Source organism: Accipiter gentilis, chromosome 9 (assembly GCF_929443795.1).
Source record: "Accipiter gentilis chromosome 9, bAccGen1.1, whole genome shotgun sequence".
Classification (NCBI taxonomy): domain Eukaryota; kingdom Metazoa; phylum Chordata; class Aves; order Accipitriformes; family Accipitridae; genus Astur; species Astur gentilis.
This window is the reverse complement of record NC_064888.1, coordinates 29,557,243-29,574,030: the sequence shown is the minus strand read 5'-3', so window position 1 is coordinate 29,574,030 and position 16,788 is coordinate 29,557,243. Positions and strand designations below refer to the sequence as shown.

General features: G+C 60.9%; 3 protein-coding genes across 4 annotated transcripts; 1 reads left to right on the top strand and 2 right to left on the bottom strand.

Moving 5' to 3' along the window:
• Positions 1-901: 901 nt before the first annotated feature.
• On the bottom strand, positions 902-5,259 carry AS3MT (arsenite methyltransferase). 2 transcript variants are annotated; one of them, XM_049810660.1, is made up of 11 exons: positions 5,237-5,259; positions 4,832-4,872; positions 4,194-4,321; positions 3,933-4,083; positions 3,724-3,860; positions 3,352-3,421; positions 3,030-3,111; positions 2,813-2,944; positions 2,539-2,681; positions 1,987-2,121; positions 902-1,129 (listed from the first exon to the last, which is right to left on the bottom strand). In XM_049810660.1, coding segments are annotated over exons 1-11 (1,119 nt in total). In that variant the 5' UTR covers positions 5,238-5,259; the 3' UTR covers positions 902-1,030. The 2 variants fall into 2 exon arrangements, with proteins under 2 accessions (XP_049666617.1, XP_049666616.1); XM_049810659.1 differs by lacking the exon at positions 5,237-5,259 and adding an exon at positions 5,121-5,198.
• Positions 5,260-5,784: 525 nt separating this feature from the next.
• Positions 5,785-9,475, bottom strand: BORCS7 (BLOC-1 related complex subunit 7). Its single transcript, XM_049810677.1, has 5 exons — positions 9,247-9,475; positions 8,581-8,643; positions 8,067-8,110; positions 7,601-7,621; positions 5,785-7,135 (listed from the first exon to the last, which is right to left on the bottom strand). The coding sequence occupies exons 1-5, from the start codon at positions 9,385-9,387 to the stop codon at positions 7,084-7,086; spliced, it is 321 nt and encodes a 106-aa protein (XP_049666634.1). The 5' UTR covers positions 9,388-9,475; the 3' UTR covers positions 5,785-7,083.
• Positions 9,476-9,611: 136 nt separating this feature from the next.
• On the top strand, positions 9,612-13,768 carry LOC126042899 (steroid 17-alpha-hydroxylase/17,20 lyase). The gene is made up of 8 exons (XM_049810649.1): positions 9,612-10,511; positions 11,084-11,222; positions 11,779-12,008; positions 12,237-12,323; positions 12,432-12,641; positions 12,897-13,066; positions 13,151-13,254; positions 13,500-13,768. Exons 1-8 carry the CDS (start codon positions 10,194-10,196, stop codon positions 13,766-13,768), a joined length of 1,527 nt encoding a protein of 508 aa, XP_049666606.1. The 5' UTR covers positions 9,612-10,193.
• The last annotated feature ends 3,020 nt before the right edge of the window (positions 13,769-16,788 follow it).

Sequence of the window (16,788 nt, the reverse complement as noted above, 5' to 3'; positions counted from 1 at the left end):
CCTCAAAGCCCTCGCTCCTCGCCCCTCGTCCACTGCGGGACACAGCCGGCTGGATTTCTGCTTTCCCAGAAGGGCTGCATTTCCCTGCAAAACTCTGCAGGTGCGATGCTTGCAGGGGACTTGGGGCTTTCCCGCTAGATGGAGTGGGGGGGGAAATAGAAACCTCAGCGGTGCTGCACAGGGAAAAGGAGAGCAATTCCTGTCTCCTGGAATGGGTTGTGGGGCTGCAAGTGAGACAATGCGTGGGGAGCTGCGCTGGGGGCATCCCTCTGCACCCTGTGTGCCATGTTGAGCTCTTCATGGAAAAGCAGGGCCAACTGAGCCCCCAGGAGGTGATGAATGCTTCTCGCCCACCGCCCTGGCGAGATGCTCGTTTGCAACCACGTTATTGAGCTGCTCACCCCGCTGCCGGGAGCTGGCATGGACAATGCCTAGTGGATGCCTGCAGTTCCCTGCGTGCGGAGGGTTAGCATGGGGAGATCAAAAGAAGAAAAAAAGCAACTGAGCTGCTTACTGCTGTGCCTTTCGCTTCTCAGAAGCATTTGTGTCTTGGCTGCAGGCTCCCTAAGACCTCAAATTGGAGCCAGGCTCATGCAGAGGGGTGCATGACACAGGGACAGGCCCTGCACAGCACCAGGGCCTCCTTTTGCACGCCGCTCTGCCAAGCTGCCTTCTGCAAACATCTCCGCTCTGCTCCGTGGGCTCAACACCAGCACACAGCTGTTGCCATCCCACACACGGTGACCCACAACCCCTTTCCCTCCCTGCGTGTCCAAGCCCTGCAGCCACTGCCAGCCCCATAGCGAGGGGAGCCACAGGACAGCTGCCCATCCTCACTGCAACCAAGCACGACCTGCCCCACCAGCCCCAACAGGAAAGCACAGCACCCCACGGGCCCTGTGGTGCCGGACTCAAGCACGCAGCCTTCGAGCTTGGCCATTTATTCGCTCTCTGGTGGAAGCCACATGCCGCTGGGACCACATCCTCCTGCCCCACTGGCATTCACCAGCGTGGGGACATCACTCACTGCTCAACAGCACCCTGGGGGACCACAGGTGCCACCGGGACGGCAGGCAGGACCTGGGGCCGCCAGCCGCTCCAGCAGCTGGAAGGGATCACAGATCTTCTCCTGGAGGTTAGAGAACAGCCCAGGGCAGGATCAGGCCAGAGGGAAGCAAGAGGCACACTGACAAAGCAGCATTTACCCCCCACTCACTCCCAGCCAGCGGGGCAGCCCAAGCAGACCCTCCATAGCTAATGTGGGGGCAGCCCCCGGTCACTCCAGCTGCTTTTCTCTGCTGCAGGGAGGAAGCCAAGAGCTCCTCTGGGACTTTGGCTCTGCTTTTATCTGAGAAATGCCTCCTGCTTGGACAGGGACCCAAGAACATCTCCCCCTCCCCAAGGACAAGGTTGTGTTTCAGGGACACGCAGCTGCAGGGCCTTATCTCCCTTGCCTCTCCTGGCCCATCTACAGGCTGGAGGGACCACTAAAGAGAGGAGGAGGGAGGCTTTCAGCAGATAGAAGTGCTTTGTACTGCAGGGTCAGGGCTGGCAGCCAGGGCCAAGCTCACATCAGCAGCTGGGAGAACGACGGGTAGGAAGGAGCTGCAGGGATAGGCCATCACCTCTCTAGGGCAGGCTGTCTCCAGCCATCTCCCCACAGGAAGGATGCGTCCCGTTGGGACACCTCAGGCAGTCCAGCTGTGAGCCTCAGCAGCCCCCTGGACGTGTTGGAGGGGCAAGACTCCTGGTGCTTAGAGCAGACCCCCCCCCTTTGGAGGGCTCCAACCTGTGCTGGGCTGTAGTTGCCCACACTCAGGCACCAGGCACCACTCTCGGTGCCCCATGGGCTCCTGCCTGGCCGAGAAGGACTCAGGTCTCTTGATGTCATGCCATAGCCCCTCTGATACCCCAGGGCAACTCTGATGGCACGGGACACCCATGTCCCCACCCCTGAACCCAGCCGTGGAGCTGCCTGCTACCAACCTTCACCCCCTTGAAACTGCAGCCCTGCAGTGCGGCAGCGTTGGCCCTGCCAGCTTGGATCAGGAACTTGTCCGCAAACCTGGAGCTCCGCAAGATCGCAGCCATCTCGGCATCCACATCTACCACCTCTCCTTCCTGGGGGCAGAGGGACAGTCACAGGGCTGGGGTCTGGGATATGTGGCCCAGAGGACACCAGCCACCCAGCCAGATGATGGGGAGAGTGAAACAGGGGCACAGCCTGGCTCAAAACCTTAAGAAACACCCACGATGACCAAGCAGCTGGCTTCAAGCCCTCCTGTGAAGCCACCATGGATGCCCTGCTCCTACCTTCACCTCAACACGATGCATGAGTCCAGCTCCCTTTCCCACCCCTGTTTGCTCCTCTCCTGGTTTATACAGCCTCTTTGCTCCCACCCACTACCCCCTCTACCAAAGCTTACCCCCAAAATCACAGAGGATGCTGCTGAGTAGCACTGTTCCATCAGCTTTATCCCATCCCTATGGACCAGGACTGCCTGGCATCCTGGGGAGCCCCAGCCTGTCTCCCTGTACCTTGAAGGTGAAGTTGGCGTCAAACACCAGCTCTCGCTCGTGCCCCACGATCCCACCATTGTAGATGACCTGGCCCGGCCCGGCCTGGCTGCTACCCGGCACCTTGAACAGGCGGAAAGTTGCGGAGACAAAGCGGCAGTCACCTGCAAGGTAGATGTTGGTGGGTTGGACATCCAGCACCCAGGCTGGCCAGGCTGGGAACCGGCAAAGCCCAAGATCCCAGCACAGCTCCCCACAACTGCCTGGAGCCAATGATCCCTGGTCAGATGCTCACCAATGATGCCCTCCAGCTCCTTGTCAACGATGGTGATGGGGCTGGCGGTGACCAGGCACGGGGGGCTGAACCCCACCTCCTCAGCGATGTTGTACAGGTCTCTCCAGTACAGAGCTCCCCCCAGGCACTCCCCTGGCACGAGACCACGGACACGGGTGACGAGGGAAAGGTCTGGTCCCCCCATCCCGTGCCACCCCCATCCCGGAGCCCTACGCACCCCACAGCACCCTGTGCTTCTGGACGGTCTCGCTCAGGTGCTGGCTGGCATAGACATCACTGAAGTACATCTCTCCCCCAGGCTGGAAGGCAGCAAGGAGTGAAGGGAGATCCCCAAGAAGCAAAAGAACAAAAGGGGCAGGGAGAACTAGGCACCCCCCAATGCTACCCTGCTTGGAACCCTCTGCAGAGGTACCCTCCCCTGGTCCCATCCCACATCCCTGCCTTGCTGGATCCCGTTTGCTGCATCCCAGAGGCGCCCCAACAGCAAGGCCACCCCAACTCCCCTCCGCTCCCGCTGCAGGCACCGGCCCCAGCATTACCTTCAGCACACGGTAGGCCTCCCGCAACACAGCCCTCTTGTCGGGGGCAAGGTTGATCACACAGTTGGAGCTGGGGAGGAGGAGACCGAGGCTCATTTGCACCCTCTCGCACACTCAGCACCACTGGCTGCTACACATCCACCGGCTGCTGCATGTCCTACTGCTTCATGCAAGATTTGCAGACACCGGTTTGACCATGAAAAGGGCAGTTTGTATATTCTGAGGCTCTAGCCCAGACTCTGCATTGGGATTTTACCTTTCCTAACACGTGCTCCTGAAGCAGGCGACCCAGTGGGATGTGGACCCGGACCCCAGCCCATGGACCCAGGCAGCAGCAGGACTGGGAGTGGCAGTGCCCTGCTTGGTACCTACATGACAATATCGTAGCTGTCATCGGCCAGCCCAGCATCACGCAGCTTCTCCATGTAGCCCTGGAGGAACTCCACATTCGGCTTTTGGTAGCCAAACTTGTCCATGTGGTAGGCAATGTGCTTCTTCGCCACCTCAACCTGGGAGGAGGAAGGGAATGACGGCAGGAGGATGCTGGCAGGACAAGGGGAAGCCCCAGCTCCGTGCCGTACCTGGCCTTCGGTCATGTCTATCCCGGTGATGTGGCCCCGCTCCCCAACCAGCTGGCTCAGCAGGTAGCAGTCTCTGCCGCTGCCGCTGCCCAGATCCAGGATCCAGCACGACTCCAGGTACTCGGGGATCACCAGACCACAGCCATAGTACCTGGGGGGATGCTGAGCTGAGCTGGGCAGAGGCGCCCCCACAGCGTGGTGGCCCGGGGGGGGCTGCAGCCCATGGGGACGCAGCAGTGGAGGGGAGACCCTGGGGTTTACCTGGCTACCACCTCCTCATGAACACGCTCCAAAGCATCTCTCACCGCCTTGGGAAGGGGCCTGGCCGAGGTGACACACGCACTGGTTTTCAGGTCATCTGACTTCTGCAGCTCTTTGCCATAGTAATCCTGAGATGGGAAGGACAGAGGCCACCAAACTATGGCAAGCCGTGCCCTGGGAGCAACCCATGCACCAAAATGTGGGGGGCCATGCCTGCACTTGGCTTGTATGTGCCCCCGGTGTCCTCTGGCACCCTCATTTGCGCCCAGCTAAAAATTAGGCTAACATCAGGCATCCCTTTGCCCCTATCCTCCCCGTCTCCCCTTGCTTGCATGCACAGACGTGTTTGTGCAGCGAGGGATTTAATTCCCACTTGCAGTAACTTTACAGGATGCAGGCACCATTTCCCCAGCTCAGGATGAGTGTAGGCAACAAGGGCAGGGAAACATGGGGTTGCTCATCCCCCCCCTCCCTGGGGGAAACGGGAGCAAAGCAGCCGACTGCACCTAACGTTTTTATCTGGGCCCTGAAACAAGCTTTGTCCTCTGAGCGCAGCAGGCATCCCGGCACAGCCTGCCCTTGCCCCCCCCCTGCCCAGCCACCCCGTCCCCCCACCAGCTCCCACCCGCGCCCCTCACCTGCACCTCCCGGTGGATCTGCTTTCCGCAGGGGCTTGCCACTGCAACGGGAACGTGGGGCTGGTGCCTGACGCCACAGTGATGGGCACTGCGCCAGGCCTTCCCGAAGGCCCTGAACCCCCCTCTTCCTCCAAACACCGGAGCACTTTTTGCCCTCCCCGCTCCCCCAGCAGTACCCAGGGACACCCTCCTTAACTTGCAGCCTAGTGGGATGCTCCTGGGGGCATCTGACAACATCCCCTCCCCCAAAAAAAACACCCAGTCCCAGCTGCCCTGGAGAGATGAGCACCCAGAAAATTCCCCATAGGACAAATCCGCCCCCCAGCTTCGTAGAGAGACCTCGGCCCCAGGGATACCCCCAGGGAGGCCCCAGCACCCCGCAGCAACGGCCCCGGGCTTCCTTACTGCCTCCGGCTGCAGCGACTCGGCCGGACTCTGCCCAGCCTGGGCCACGCTCCGCCCCGGCACCCTGCACCGCCCCGGCACCCCGCACCGCCCCGGCATCGGCTCCCACCTGTCCCAGACGCCGGACACACGGCCCCGTAGCCTCCGCACGGGTCTCCAGGCCTGGCGGAAAGAGCCGGCCCCGCTCCCACGGAGGTCACGTTGCCATCACCCCACAGTCCGTGCCTGCACCCACAGCCCCAAATCCCCATCCTTCTGTCTCCCCCCGCCAATAGCTCTGCACCCCCCAAGCACTGTCCCTCCTCACCCCAAATGCAGGGAGAGCCGAGTTTAATGCCGCATGGCTGCTCCAGCCCTCCAGAGGACAGGACCTCGGACGGGACAAGCCACCTGCAGCAAGGACACGCTGCATCTGCAAAGAAGCCCCCAGAGTTGAAGCACAATGGTGGACACCAGGGGGCAGAGACCCACCGTCCCAGTCACCCCCCTGCACAGGGACCGCCAGCGATGGCATCCTGCACAGACTGCTGCGGCTTGGTAGTGTTCAGGGCAGCTTTTATTCCCAGCAAGTGAGTCACAGCTTCTCCAACAGCTCAGGGAAAACCCTCATCCCCACAGTGCATCTGCAAAGCCGGGGATCAGGACCCCTCCCAAGGCAAAAATACCCCCCATGGCCCCTGGGCTAACAGTGGCAGCTTCGCGGGGATGCAGGAGCTGTGGTGCCACCAGGTGACACCCAAACAGGCAGTGGCACTGGAGGGGACGGTGAAATCCAGCCCAGAAGGCTCTGCAGCACAGGAGCCAAAGCCCAGCAGTGCTCCAACAGGAACACGCCAGGCCAATGCCCACTCTCAGCCTGCCTTCTCCTATCAGCTGATGAAAAGCACACTCGGGCAAACAAGTGCTTCCCGTGCACTCCAAGTGCTCCAGATAAGTGACTTACCAAAAACAAGACACAGTATTTATAGCCTGAGCCTGATGTCGCTCCCCGGGATGTGAACAGGAGCCCGGTCTCTAGTTCTCCCACACAGAGCAGTGCAGAACTGAGCACACCGGCTCATGATGTTCTCCTGCCTGCTTCCCAGCCGGGCCTTTGGATACCTTCCCAACCAGATACAAACACACACCACAGCCAAGGTTGCTTCACCAAGAGCTGGAGCAGCAGCCCAGGAAGAGGAATGCAGTTGAAGGCCGAAGGCAGTGCAGACCGATTGACAAGGGGATGATGTTCCAAACTCTGGCAGAGTGGAAAAGAAGATAACCTCCAAGCAGGATGCTGGCCAAACCATGTCCAGCTGGACCAGTGAGAGAGGTGTGCGCCCAGATTCCCGCTTTCAGAAATTCTGGCCTGGAACTGGCACCTCAGTCTGCACTGAAGCACCTCTCTCACCCACCCAGGCACTTACAGCTCCCGCTGATTAACATGCCCTAAATAAATTGCACTCTGTGCCATCTCTGTGTCTAAATACAGACCAGTGTCAAAAAGCAGGCGCCTGTATTTAAAACCCACGGCTCAATTTTACACATTTCTTGCCGAGGGTACTGGTGTGGGCTGAGCACCTCGCACTACATGGGAAGTAAGCAGACACAGGAATTGTTGGGGGGAGTGAAGGTTCAGGTAAGTTTGTTTCAGTTAGGCGCTGGCGAGCACGCGAGCATTCTGGAGCAGAGACACGGATGGAGGCATGTGAGAGGGGTCCACGTGCCCAGAAACACAGACTCTGCACGCATCCCAGCTGACATCCAGCACCATCCAGACACAGGTCTAAACCCCAGGGTCTGGAGGGGAAAGGACGCTTCGCTGCCCTCAGTGCCAGTCGACATGTCCTCGTGCCTTCAGTTATGCTTCATTTCAGCAAGTGACTCAGCTGGTCCTGTAGGTTTGATGACTGCTCAACACTGGGGAACAAAAAGAGGTTCACAGTGAGATCTGCTCCCCAGACTACGCTGTGCTGCCTGTGCCCAAGGGACCAGAACAGCTCTAGTGCTGACACTACAGCGAAGAGAAACCCTGGGGTTCCCCAACCCTCCTCCGTGTCCCCACAAGGCAAACGTCATTTTGTGCACCCATAAGCAGACAGCTCTGCTCTACACCACCCTCATCTCCTATCACAAACAACCTCACAAGCTCTATCACATTAATGAAACAAATGGAAGGTTTGGTACAAATCATCTCTTCACTCAAATTCCCGTCTCTTCACAATACTGAAATACTATCCCACTGGGCCTGCAACTGCTTCAAAGGCAGCTGTAAAAAGCTTTTCACTCCGTTTTCCCCCACCCTACTCTATCACTTCACCCTTTCCATCAACCCCCACACATGTCCCCCAGGTCCTCCTGGCATTCCTTCAGCTGAGTACTCACTTCTTCTGAATTGCTTCTTGCCTAGATGAGAAAAGAAGACAAAAAGAGCATTAGAAAAATAAAATCTCAGCAACAGGGTTCATGTTTTGTTGAAGAAAAGCGACTTGATCAAGGGCTTAGGAGGCCAAAACCCCAGTGTGTTTCTGGATTAAGTCCTGAGAGAGCAGCAGTGGCACTGGCTTTTCCCCCTTAGTCCTAGATGCATCACACACTTTCACAGGAGACACAGTGCATGGCAAACAGGAGGCCAAAATCTCAGCTCCCATCCCAAAACAGCCTGAGCTTCCAGCCGTACCAGTGGCGCTGGAGAAGGCTGGAAGATCCCAGCTCCAGGGTCTGCTCAGCTTTGAGGAGCTGTGCAAGAGGGATCGGTCTGAGTGGGCTTCATGCAAACTCTTTAAGTAGAACATAAAGGGATCGAGGGATCCATTCAGCTCCCCAGAAAGAACATGCTGTCCCTACTTACTGGTACTGTAGATGAGTGGTTATTATGGCCATTTTCCTTAAACTCTGTGGAGAACAAGACAAAGAATGAATGTCTGATGGGAGCAGTTCAGCAGAAACACAGGGCACGATGTCCCAATGCCCCCCAGGTTGTTCCTCCAGCACAGCCATCACTGTACCACTGCACTGCCTCCAAAACATGCCCCCCCCCATATCTGCCAGCAGTGGCACACTCCCCTCTTCTTTCCCAATGACAGGCACTGACACCAAGTGCTTCGTTTCAACCTACGGTCCCTCGAGCTTGCTGGTAGAGATGACACAGCTTAAGGGCTGGCTTGGGCTGCAGAACATTGGAAGGCCACCACCGCACGTGGGTTTGAAGAAGGCCTAAATTATTCTGGCCACTAGCTCTACTGCCTGAACTCACGTATTTCATTTCAGGGCTCCAGCAGCATGTCTGCGTATCTGTTCTTATAACCCTCCTCTCCTCCTGTCCACTAGAAACACTGTTGTCCTAGCAGATAAACACAGCTTACATCTTCTGAGTGCAGGATAGCATCTTCTTGCATCACCATGTTTCTAGCAGCTTGACCCAGGAGCTAAAAGACAAATGCACAGACCAGACCGAGAGGCAGCAGCTCTGCGCTTCCCGAGACACTCGTGACGGCTGCTCAGCAGACCTGCATGCAAGGCTGACAGTTCGGGGCCTCCGGGCGACACGGTGCGAGGTTTGGGGGGAGCGTGGCGGTGCCGTGCCCACCCCTCAGAGCACACAGGCTCAGGCAGAGCCTCGGGCACCACTCCAGCCTGCCGCTCTGGAGAGACGTGAGGAAGGAAAGGCAGCCTCCCGCCTCCCACCACCTCCCCAGCACTGTGAGAGGCACCCGGAGCCCGGGGGTGCGGCCCAAGAGCCCACCGGCGCGGCCCCGCCGGCCCAGCCATGGCCGCAGCCCGCTCCCAGGGATGCCCCCACCGCCTTGCCCCGGACTACAGCTCCCAGCAAGCCCCGTCCCGGACTACAGCTCCCAGCAAGCCCCGCGGCGGGCGACCGCTCCCGGCGGCCGCGCTCGGCACTGCCCAGGGACGCGGCCGGGCCGGGCCGGGCCAGATCGCCCGCCGTCCCCGACTCCTCCCCGCAGGCCTCCCGGCCGCGCTGCATGCCGGGCCCTGTAGTCGGCCGTCCGACGGCGCCCGCCGCTCACCTCGGCGCTGCGGGAGCCCTTCAGCACCTGCTTGGTGAGGGCGATCACGTCGGTGCCGCAGCTCGTCACCTTCTCGGTCAGGAGCCCCTTCACCGAGTGGCCGAAGCGCGCCTGGGCGTCCGCCGCGCCCCCCGCCGCCATCTTGCCCGCCCCACCTCACCCCGCCGGGCGCCGCTACGGCGAGCGCCGGGGGCCAGAAGAGTCGGGAAGGCGCAGGGCCCGCGGCGGGCGGGGGCATGGCCGCGGAGGGGCCGCCTCTGCCCGGGGCCGGCGCCCTCGGGGCTCCTGTCCCCCCATGGCCTCCCCCAGGACACCTCAGACTCGGACATCGCCCCGGGCAGGGACACCCCGAAGCTGCCCAGCGCTGCCCAGTACTGCCCGGGGCTGCCCAGTGCTCACCAGGGCTGCCCAGCACTGACCAGGGCTGACCAGGGCCTTTCAGCATTCCCAGGGCTGCCCAGTGCTTGCCCAGCACTGCCCAGTGCTTCTCAGCACTCCCCCGTGCTTGCCCAGTGCTGCCCAGTGCCCCCATCCCCTCCCAGGCACGTCGAGGGGCTCCCAGGCTGGGGACAGACCCCAATGCCCCATCAGTCCGCAGCTGTGCTCGTGGCACCCAGGGGAGACCCTGGGGGCTCAGCCACCCCGGCACCCCCCACCCACCACAGGGTCCTGGGGACAGACCCCCAGGACAGATCCGGCCCTGGACGTCCCCTGGCCCGCAGGCCACCGGACACGGCTGCCCCATGGCCACCTGGTGCAGCCATGGCCTCACTGCCCTTGCTCCCCACCGGGTGACCAGCTGCAGAGCTGGCTGTGAGCCCAGGGCCCGGTTCCCCCTCTCCCCATCCCCCTGGTAAGGAGGCGAGCCTGCCTCAGGGTCAAGGTGACAACTCCGCAGCCGGTATAAAGGCTCCCTGCGCTGCCGCAGCCCCACAGCTGGCCCCGCCATGCCGCTGCTGGGCATCCTGCTCCTGGTCCTGGCCCTGCTCTGCGCCTGGGGGCTGGCACGCCGGCGAGCCACCTTGGGGACGGGGACAGGTTTGGGGCGACCGCGAAGCCTGCCATCCCTGCCGCTGGTGGGGAGCCTGCTGCAGCTGGCCGGGCACCCCCAGCTGCACCTGCGGCTCTGGCGCCTGCAGGGCCGCTATGGCAGCCTCTATGCCCTCTGGATGGGCTCCCACTACGTGGTGGTGGTCAACAGCTACCAGCACGCCAGGGAGGTACTGCTGAAGAAGGGGAAGGCTTTCGCCGGACGGCCCCGCACTGTGAGTCAGCAGCAGGTTTCGGGGGGGCCCCCTCCCACAGCGGTTTGGGGTAAGGTGGGGGATGCTTCCAAGAAAGGTGCTGGCACCCAGCAGGGTCCGTCTCCTCTCCTCGTCCTGCCTGCAGCAAGGCAATGGCAGGGGCAGCCCCTCTCTGCCCTGTTCCCCAGGGCGAATCCTGCACATACTCCATCCCGAGGGTGCCCGTTCTTCCCCTGGGCTGGGTGCATCTTGGGGCATGGGGATGTGGGTTCAGGGTCTCTGCACCTTCTGAGTTTCCTGGGCACCCCAGCCCCTAACCCTGGCATCTGTGCCCAAACCTCTCCATTGGTCCTCGGGGCGGGGGAAAAGCAAAGCTCATGGCCCAGGCTTTGCCCACCAGCACTAACCACCAGTCCCCCCAGACCATCCCTGAGAGGAGATGAGATAACAAGATGAGATGAGATGGTGAGATGAGATAAGATGATGAGATGAGATGATCATCCACCCCCCCCCGCAGCATCACCCCTCTCTGACACATAGCCCCCGCGGGGCTGCCCTGCAGTGGGGTGACCCCGAGGCTGCCTGTCCCACAGGTGACCACGGACCTCCTGTCCCGGGGGGGCAAGGACATCGCCTTTGCCAGCTACGGACCCCTCTGGAAGTTCCAGCGCAAGCTGGTGCATGCTGCCCTCTCCATGTTCGGGGAGGGCTCGCTCGCCCTGGAGAGGATCAGTAAGTGCCCCACACCAGTCCGCAGGCTCCCTCCCCGCTCTGTCTCCTGTGCTTGATCTGGGTGGGACTTTTCCCTTCTTCGTACCCTGATCCCCTGGGAACCAAGGGGAGACTCATTGGCTCAGCCTAACCCCCCCCAGCATCCCCTCAGTTTGCCTAGCAGGGGCTTGGTCCCTCTCCTTCCATCCCCAGTCCTTTACTAACACCTCTCCCCAAGTGTTTTCTGCCCTGAGCTTTGGCTCCCCTCACTCACAGCTGGGGAAACTGAGGCATGGAGCCAGCTCCCGGCCCCCTGGGCTCCCCACTCCACCCAGGAGCATCAAGCTGCATACGGAGACTTCCCTGTGCGTCTCCGTCCTCTCTGCTCCTCCCCAGCACCCAGCATCATCCCTTCTGCCCGTCCCACCCCTGGAGACTCAGCCCTGGCTGGGGGGGTGCTCTCTGTAGCCTGCACACCCTGAATGAGCGGGGAACCCCTCCTTCTAGCCTCCAGCTGCCCCCTCCACCCCCTTGGCTTCACCATCACCCCCTCACCTGCCTCTCCCCTCCACCCCAGTCTGCCGGGAGGCTGCGTCCCTGTGCGAGACACTCAGCGCTGCGCAGGATACGGCCCTGGACATGGCTCCCGAGCTCACACGGGCTGTCACCAATGTAGTTTGCTCCCTCTGCTTCAACTCCTCGTACCGGCGTGGGGACCCCGAGTTTGAGGCTATGCTGGAGTACAGCCAGGGTATCGTGGATACTGTGGCCAAGGAGAGCTTGGTGGACATCTTCCCCTGGCTCCAGGTGAGCAGGGACAGGGGGGCTGCCTGTTCCTCTTACCTTGGATGAAAGGAAGGAGCTGGGATGTGTGCTGCAGGAGGGGGCTACCTGAGCACCCCGGGGTTAGGAAGGTCCCTGCCCCAGTATCCCACAAGAGCCAGTAACCTGGTGGGCACGGAGCGACTGCCTGGGGGCCTGCAGAGGCTGGGCTGAACTGGAGCCCCTTGCTGTAATGGGGCTTTTCTCCCCCAGATCTTCCCCAACAAGGACCTGGCCCTGCTGAAGAGATGCCTCAAGGTCCGGGACCAGCTGCTCCAGCAGAAGTTCACTGAACACAAGGTGCCAATGGGGCCAGGACAGGGACATGCTTGGGAGATGCAGGCTGCTGGAGCTGGGGTGGAGGGGACTATGCCCAGCACAGCCCGGCTGATGCGTGTTCCCTGGCAGGAAGCCTTCTGCAGGGACGCCGTGAGGGACCTCATGGATGCCCTCCTGCAAGTAAGGTTCAGTGCTGAGAACAGCAGCCCCTCAGTGCCAGGGCTGGAGCTGACTGATGACCACCTCCTCATGACGGTAGGGGACATCTTTGGGGCCGGCGTGGAGACCACCACAACTGTGCTCAAATGGGCCGTGATCTACCTTCTCCACTACCCCGAGGTAGGGTCTGTGCCCCGCAGTGTGGGGCTTGGGCTTCCTGCGGCACCAGGGACATCGTGGGGGCTTTGGGGAAGGCAGGTGCCAAGAGAAATGTCAGGCTTTGCAAATAAGCAGGATCAGATTGTGGACATTTTGCTTCTGCCCTGCACAATCTGCCAGGACATGCTGGTGATGCTGGGTGAAACCCACTGCTACAGGGAGCCCACACACACAGGGTACGCCCTACTCTCACCCCAGCCCTTGCTCCCCTCCCAGGTCCAGAAGAAGATCCAGGAGGAGATGGACCAGAAGATCGGCCTGGCACGTCACCCCCACCTCAGCGACCGCCCGCTGCTGCCCTACCTGGAGGCCACCATCAGCGAAGTGCTGCGCATCCGGCCCGTGTCCCCTCTCCTCATCCCGCATGTGTCCCTTGCTGACACCAGGTGAGACCCTGCGGGGCACAGCTGGGACACGGGCAGAGAGACAGTGGGAGGGAGCAACCGTCTCACTCTGCGTTCACCTTGCAGCATCGGGGAATACTCCATCCCCAAGGGCGCCAGGGTCGTCATCAACCTCTGGTCCGTGCACCACGATGAGAAGGAGTGGGACAAGCCTGAGGAGTTCAACCCCGGTGGGTTGGGTGCTCACTGCCCTCCTCAAGGGGCAGAGAACAGCAGGGTGGGTGCAGCAGGAGAGACTGAGGCCAGGGCAGGCTAGGTGGTGGGAGGTCGGATCCTGCTCCCCCCCGGCTGGGGCATTTGCACCGTCTCTGCTCTTGCAGCTCATGGGAGGGACACACATGTGATGAACTTGGGCAGGTCTCAGACAGAAAGGACGGATCCCTGACGATGCCGTTGGTGCTCCTTCCCCTTGCAGGGCGCTTCCTGGATGAGCATGGCCAGCACATCCACTCACCCTCGCCCAGCTACCTGCCTTTCGGGGCAGGGATCCGCGTCTGCCTGGGCGAAGTCCTGGCCAAGATGGAGCTCTTCCTTTTCCTGGCCTGGGTACTACAGAGGTTCACGCTTGAGTGCCCCCAAGACCAGCCCCTGCCCTCGCTGGAGGGCAAGTTTGGTGTCGTGCTGCAAGTGCAGAAGTTTCAGGTGAAGGCCAGGCTGAGGGATGCCTGGCGAGCGGCCTCGTGATGGGGACGAGCCCTAGATCCCAAGCAGCGGTGGGATGGGACGGGACGGGACCACAGAGGCTACGCCCCGTCTGCTGCGTGGATGCGGGATTGTCTGGATAAAATTGTTCCCAATGCAGCTTGGCTCCAGCTATGTTTTGGGAAGGCAATGGAGGGGAGGGGGAGGTGGGAGGGTGCCAGAAACGTATGGTGGCCCCACAACTTCATGTGAGTACTGGGCTGAGCTGGGAGGCTGTGTGCTAACACAAACAGCCCCTTTGCACCCCCAGGGATGTGGGGTTGGGGGCCTGTCCAGAGACAACCATGACCCATGGAGACCAGCCACCCACATAGCTGGTGGGGGGGAGAAGGGCCCACCCCAGCCAGGTAAGGGGACAAAAGTGACCAGTGGGCAGTTTGAGGGTTAGGGATGCCCAGGCTGTGCCCGGTGGCTGTGACCCCAGGTGGGTGACCCTGGCTGGCCCCTGCCTCAGTTTCCCCACTGAGAGAAGGGAGAACAAACACAACATGGGCTGGGAGCTGAGCCCACCATGGGGCAGGGAGAGCTCCCCCAGCCCTGCCGTCCCCTGTCCCATCCCAGGACAGTATGCCCCCGCCAGTGGGACCCCCGCCTGCTCCTTTTGGGGAAAAAGAAGGAAACAGCTTGGAGGTTCCTACAGTTTTAGCTCCCACCAGGCTCCTCTCCCATGGTACGCAGGCGCACACACTTCTGCCGGCACGTGCAGGCATATGCACATAGGTGTCTGCACACACATGTACTTACAAGTGTGTGTATGCACACAAAAGCACAGGGATGCATTTATGCCTGCTGGCACATGCATACATATGCATGCCCATACATGCTTGCATGCACACATGGATACATGTACACATGCAGCCCCTTCCAGAGGGAACATGAGCACCTCGTAGGGCCGCAGGGCTGTCTGACCCTGTCCTGTGTGTGAGGCGCTGTGGGGAGGTGCAGGCAGCCCCAGCTCCAGCCAAAAGCAGGGGCTCCCGTTGCTCAAGAACACGGAGGAGTACCCAGAGGCACCCAGACCCCACGGACTGAGCTCAGCTGTGCCCCCCCCAGCACAGCACCTGGGCGCCATGGAGCTGGTGACTGCCGACATTCATCGTGCAGCAATGTGGCATCTCCCACCTGCATGGTGTCTCAAGCACCGATGCTCACTGGCTGGATTATGGCCATCACTTCGAGCAGCATAACCTTCCTATAACGCGAGGGGCCGTGTTTGCTTTTGCCTAAAACCACCATGCCCATGGAGAGCAGCATGCAATTAGGTTTCTGGTTCTCTATTACTTGACCTCTTAATATTTAACTAAATAGCAATACAGCTATGGCTTAGGGCACCTGGAGGGAAAGCAGCCAGGGCAGAGGGGAAAGCCCCGCATAGTCCCGGCACAATGCCAGCACCCCCAGCCCTGCACACACCTACATTTTCCCCCTTCTCTATTTCCCCCTGCCCTGTCTTTCTAGCAGGCAGGAAAACTGACATAAAACCTCCCCACCACTAAACTTTTACTCCGTGTGTGAAAGCGTACGGTTTTTTTCGAACCGCCAGCACTTCGCTTTCACCCAGCCTCCTCACCACTTGGCATCTGATGCCAAATGGGTCCTGTCAGCCTGCGGCATGGCACAGGGACAAAGTAGGCAATGCCTTTGCAGCCCAGCACAGTGCTGGGAGCACCTTCCCTCCTCCCAGTCCATTCTCATGGGGGCCTCCCAGTCCACTCTTGTGGGGGCCCAGGGCGGTAGGGAGGAGCTGGAGGAAGAACCGCCATGCACACATGTGCCCCGGGGGCAATCCTTGGGGTGATTCGTGCAGCTGACCCACCAGAAGCGGGGCAGAGGGGAGTGCGGTAGCCGCCCAGCCCCACTGCTGCTGCACGGAGTCTCTCTTGGCTTGTAAGGGCTGATCCCCACACTCCTTCCCGCTCCCCTGACCGTTTCTATCACACCAGGGATGCTGCTGGGTTTCCAATCCCTCCACCTCTGCTAGCACAGCCTGAAGCTGGGTGGGTGAAGGGAAACTGGGCTTAGAGCAGATTTGGGGAAAACTTTGCTAAACACGATGCTCTGGGCCTCCCCAGAGACTGGCACCTCCATGCCCACCTGGTCCTGCCCCTGCCCCAGATCCTGTCCCCAGCAGCATGTGCCAGAAGGGAGGCTCTTCTCCAGTCTCTTGCAGTCACCAGTAACCACAGCATCATGATTCCTCCAGGAGCATGCGCCCAAGACCTCCAGCACCCCTGTGCCCCTTTGCCAAGGCACTGCATTTGCTCTTGGTAAGGGAAGGGATTTTCTCCTTGCCAGTCAGCACAGGGCTGGCACCTTGCACACACATTGCCATTGCCAAGGCGCTTGCAGCAAGGTGCACGCATTCACAGCAAGCGCTCAAGGCCAGTGAGTACCTTGAGGCAGAAATGGGGACTTTGGGACTGGGGGTGTTTCTAAACCGGAGGACACTTCCAGCCACAGATGCTTGCACAAAGCTCGCGCTCCAGCTGGGTTTCCCTGTTCACCAGGGCCAGCACTTGCTGTCCGCGGGCCTGGAGACCAGCCACATGCCGCAAACTCCGTCACGCCAAGCCCAGCCCTGCCGCGAGGCATCTCGTCCCCTGCCCCAGCCTGCCTCCTCCCAACCGGCCGACTGGAAGAAGATGCCGCCGCAGGGGGTTTAGTACCCAGCACCAGCTGCCCGGCACCTTGCGAGCTGGTAAACAGCCGCCAGCATAGCTGCTCCCCACTCTGGGAATGGGCAGAGATGCTGCTGAATCATCCGGCTGGTATTCGTGTCCTGACAACCGTTCTGGGGCCATGGAGCTGCACCCAAACCCCTAACCCCACCAGACAGCTTCACCTGGGCTGCCAGCAGCAGGGCAGTGCCAGATCTGGCCCACGGTGGCCTCCTCCCACCCCCCTGAGTCCCCTGCAGAAGTCAGGGTCCCCTCAGACCCAAGACATGCAAATCCACCACCTTGGACGCGCCCTTTGGCTTCGTTCAGACCTGGTACTGGGCA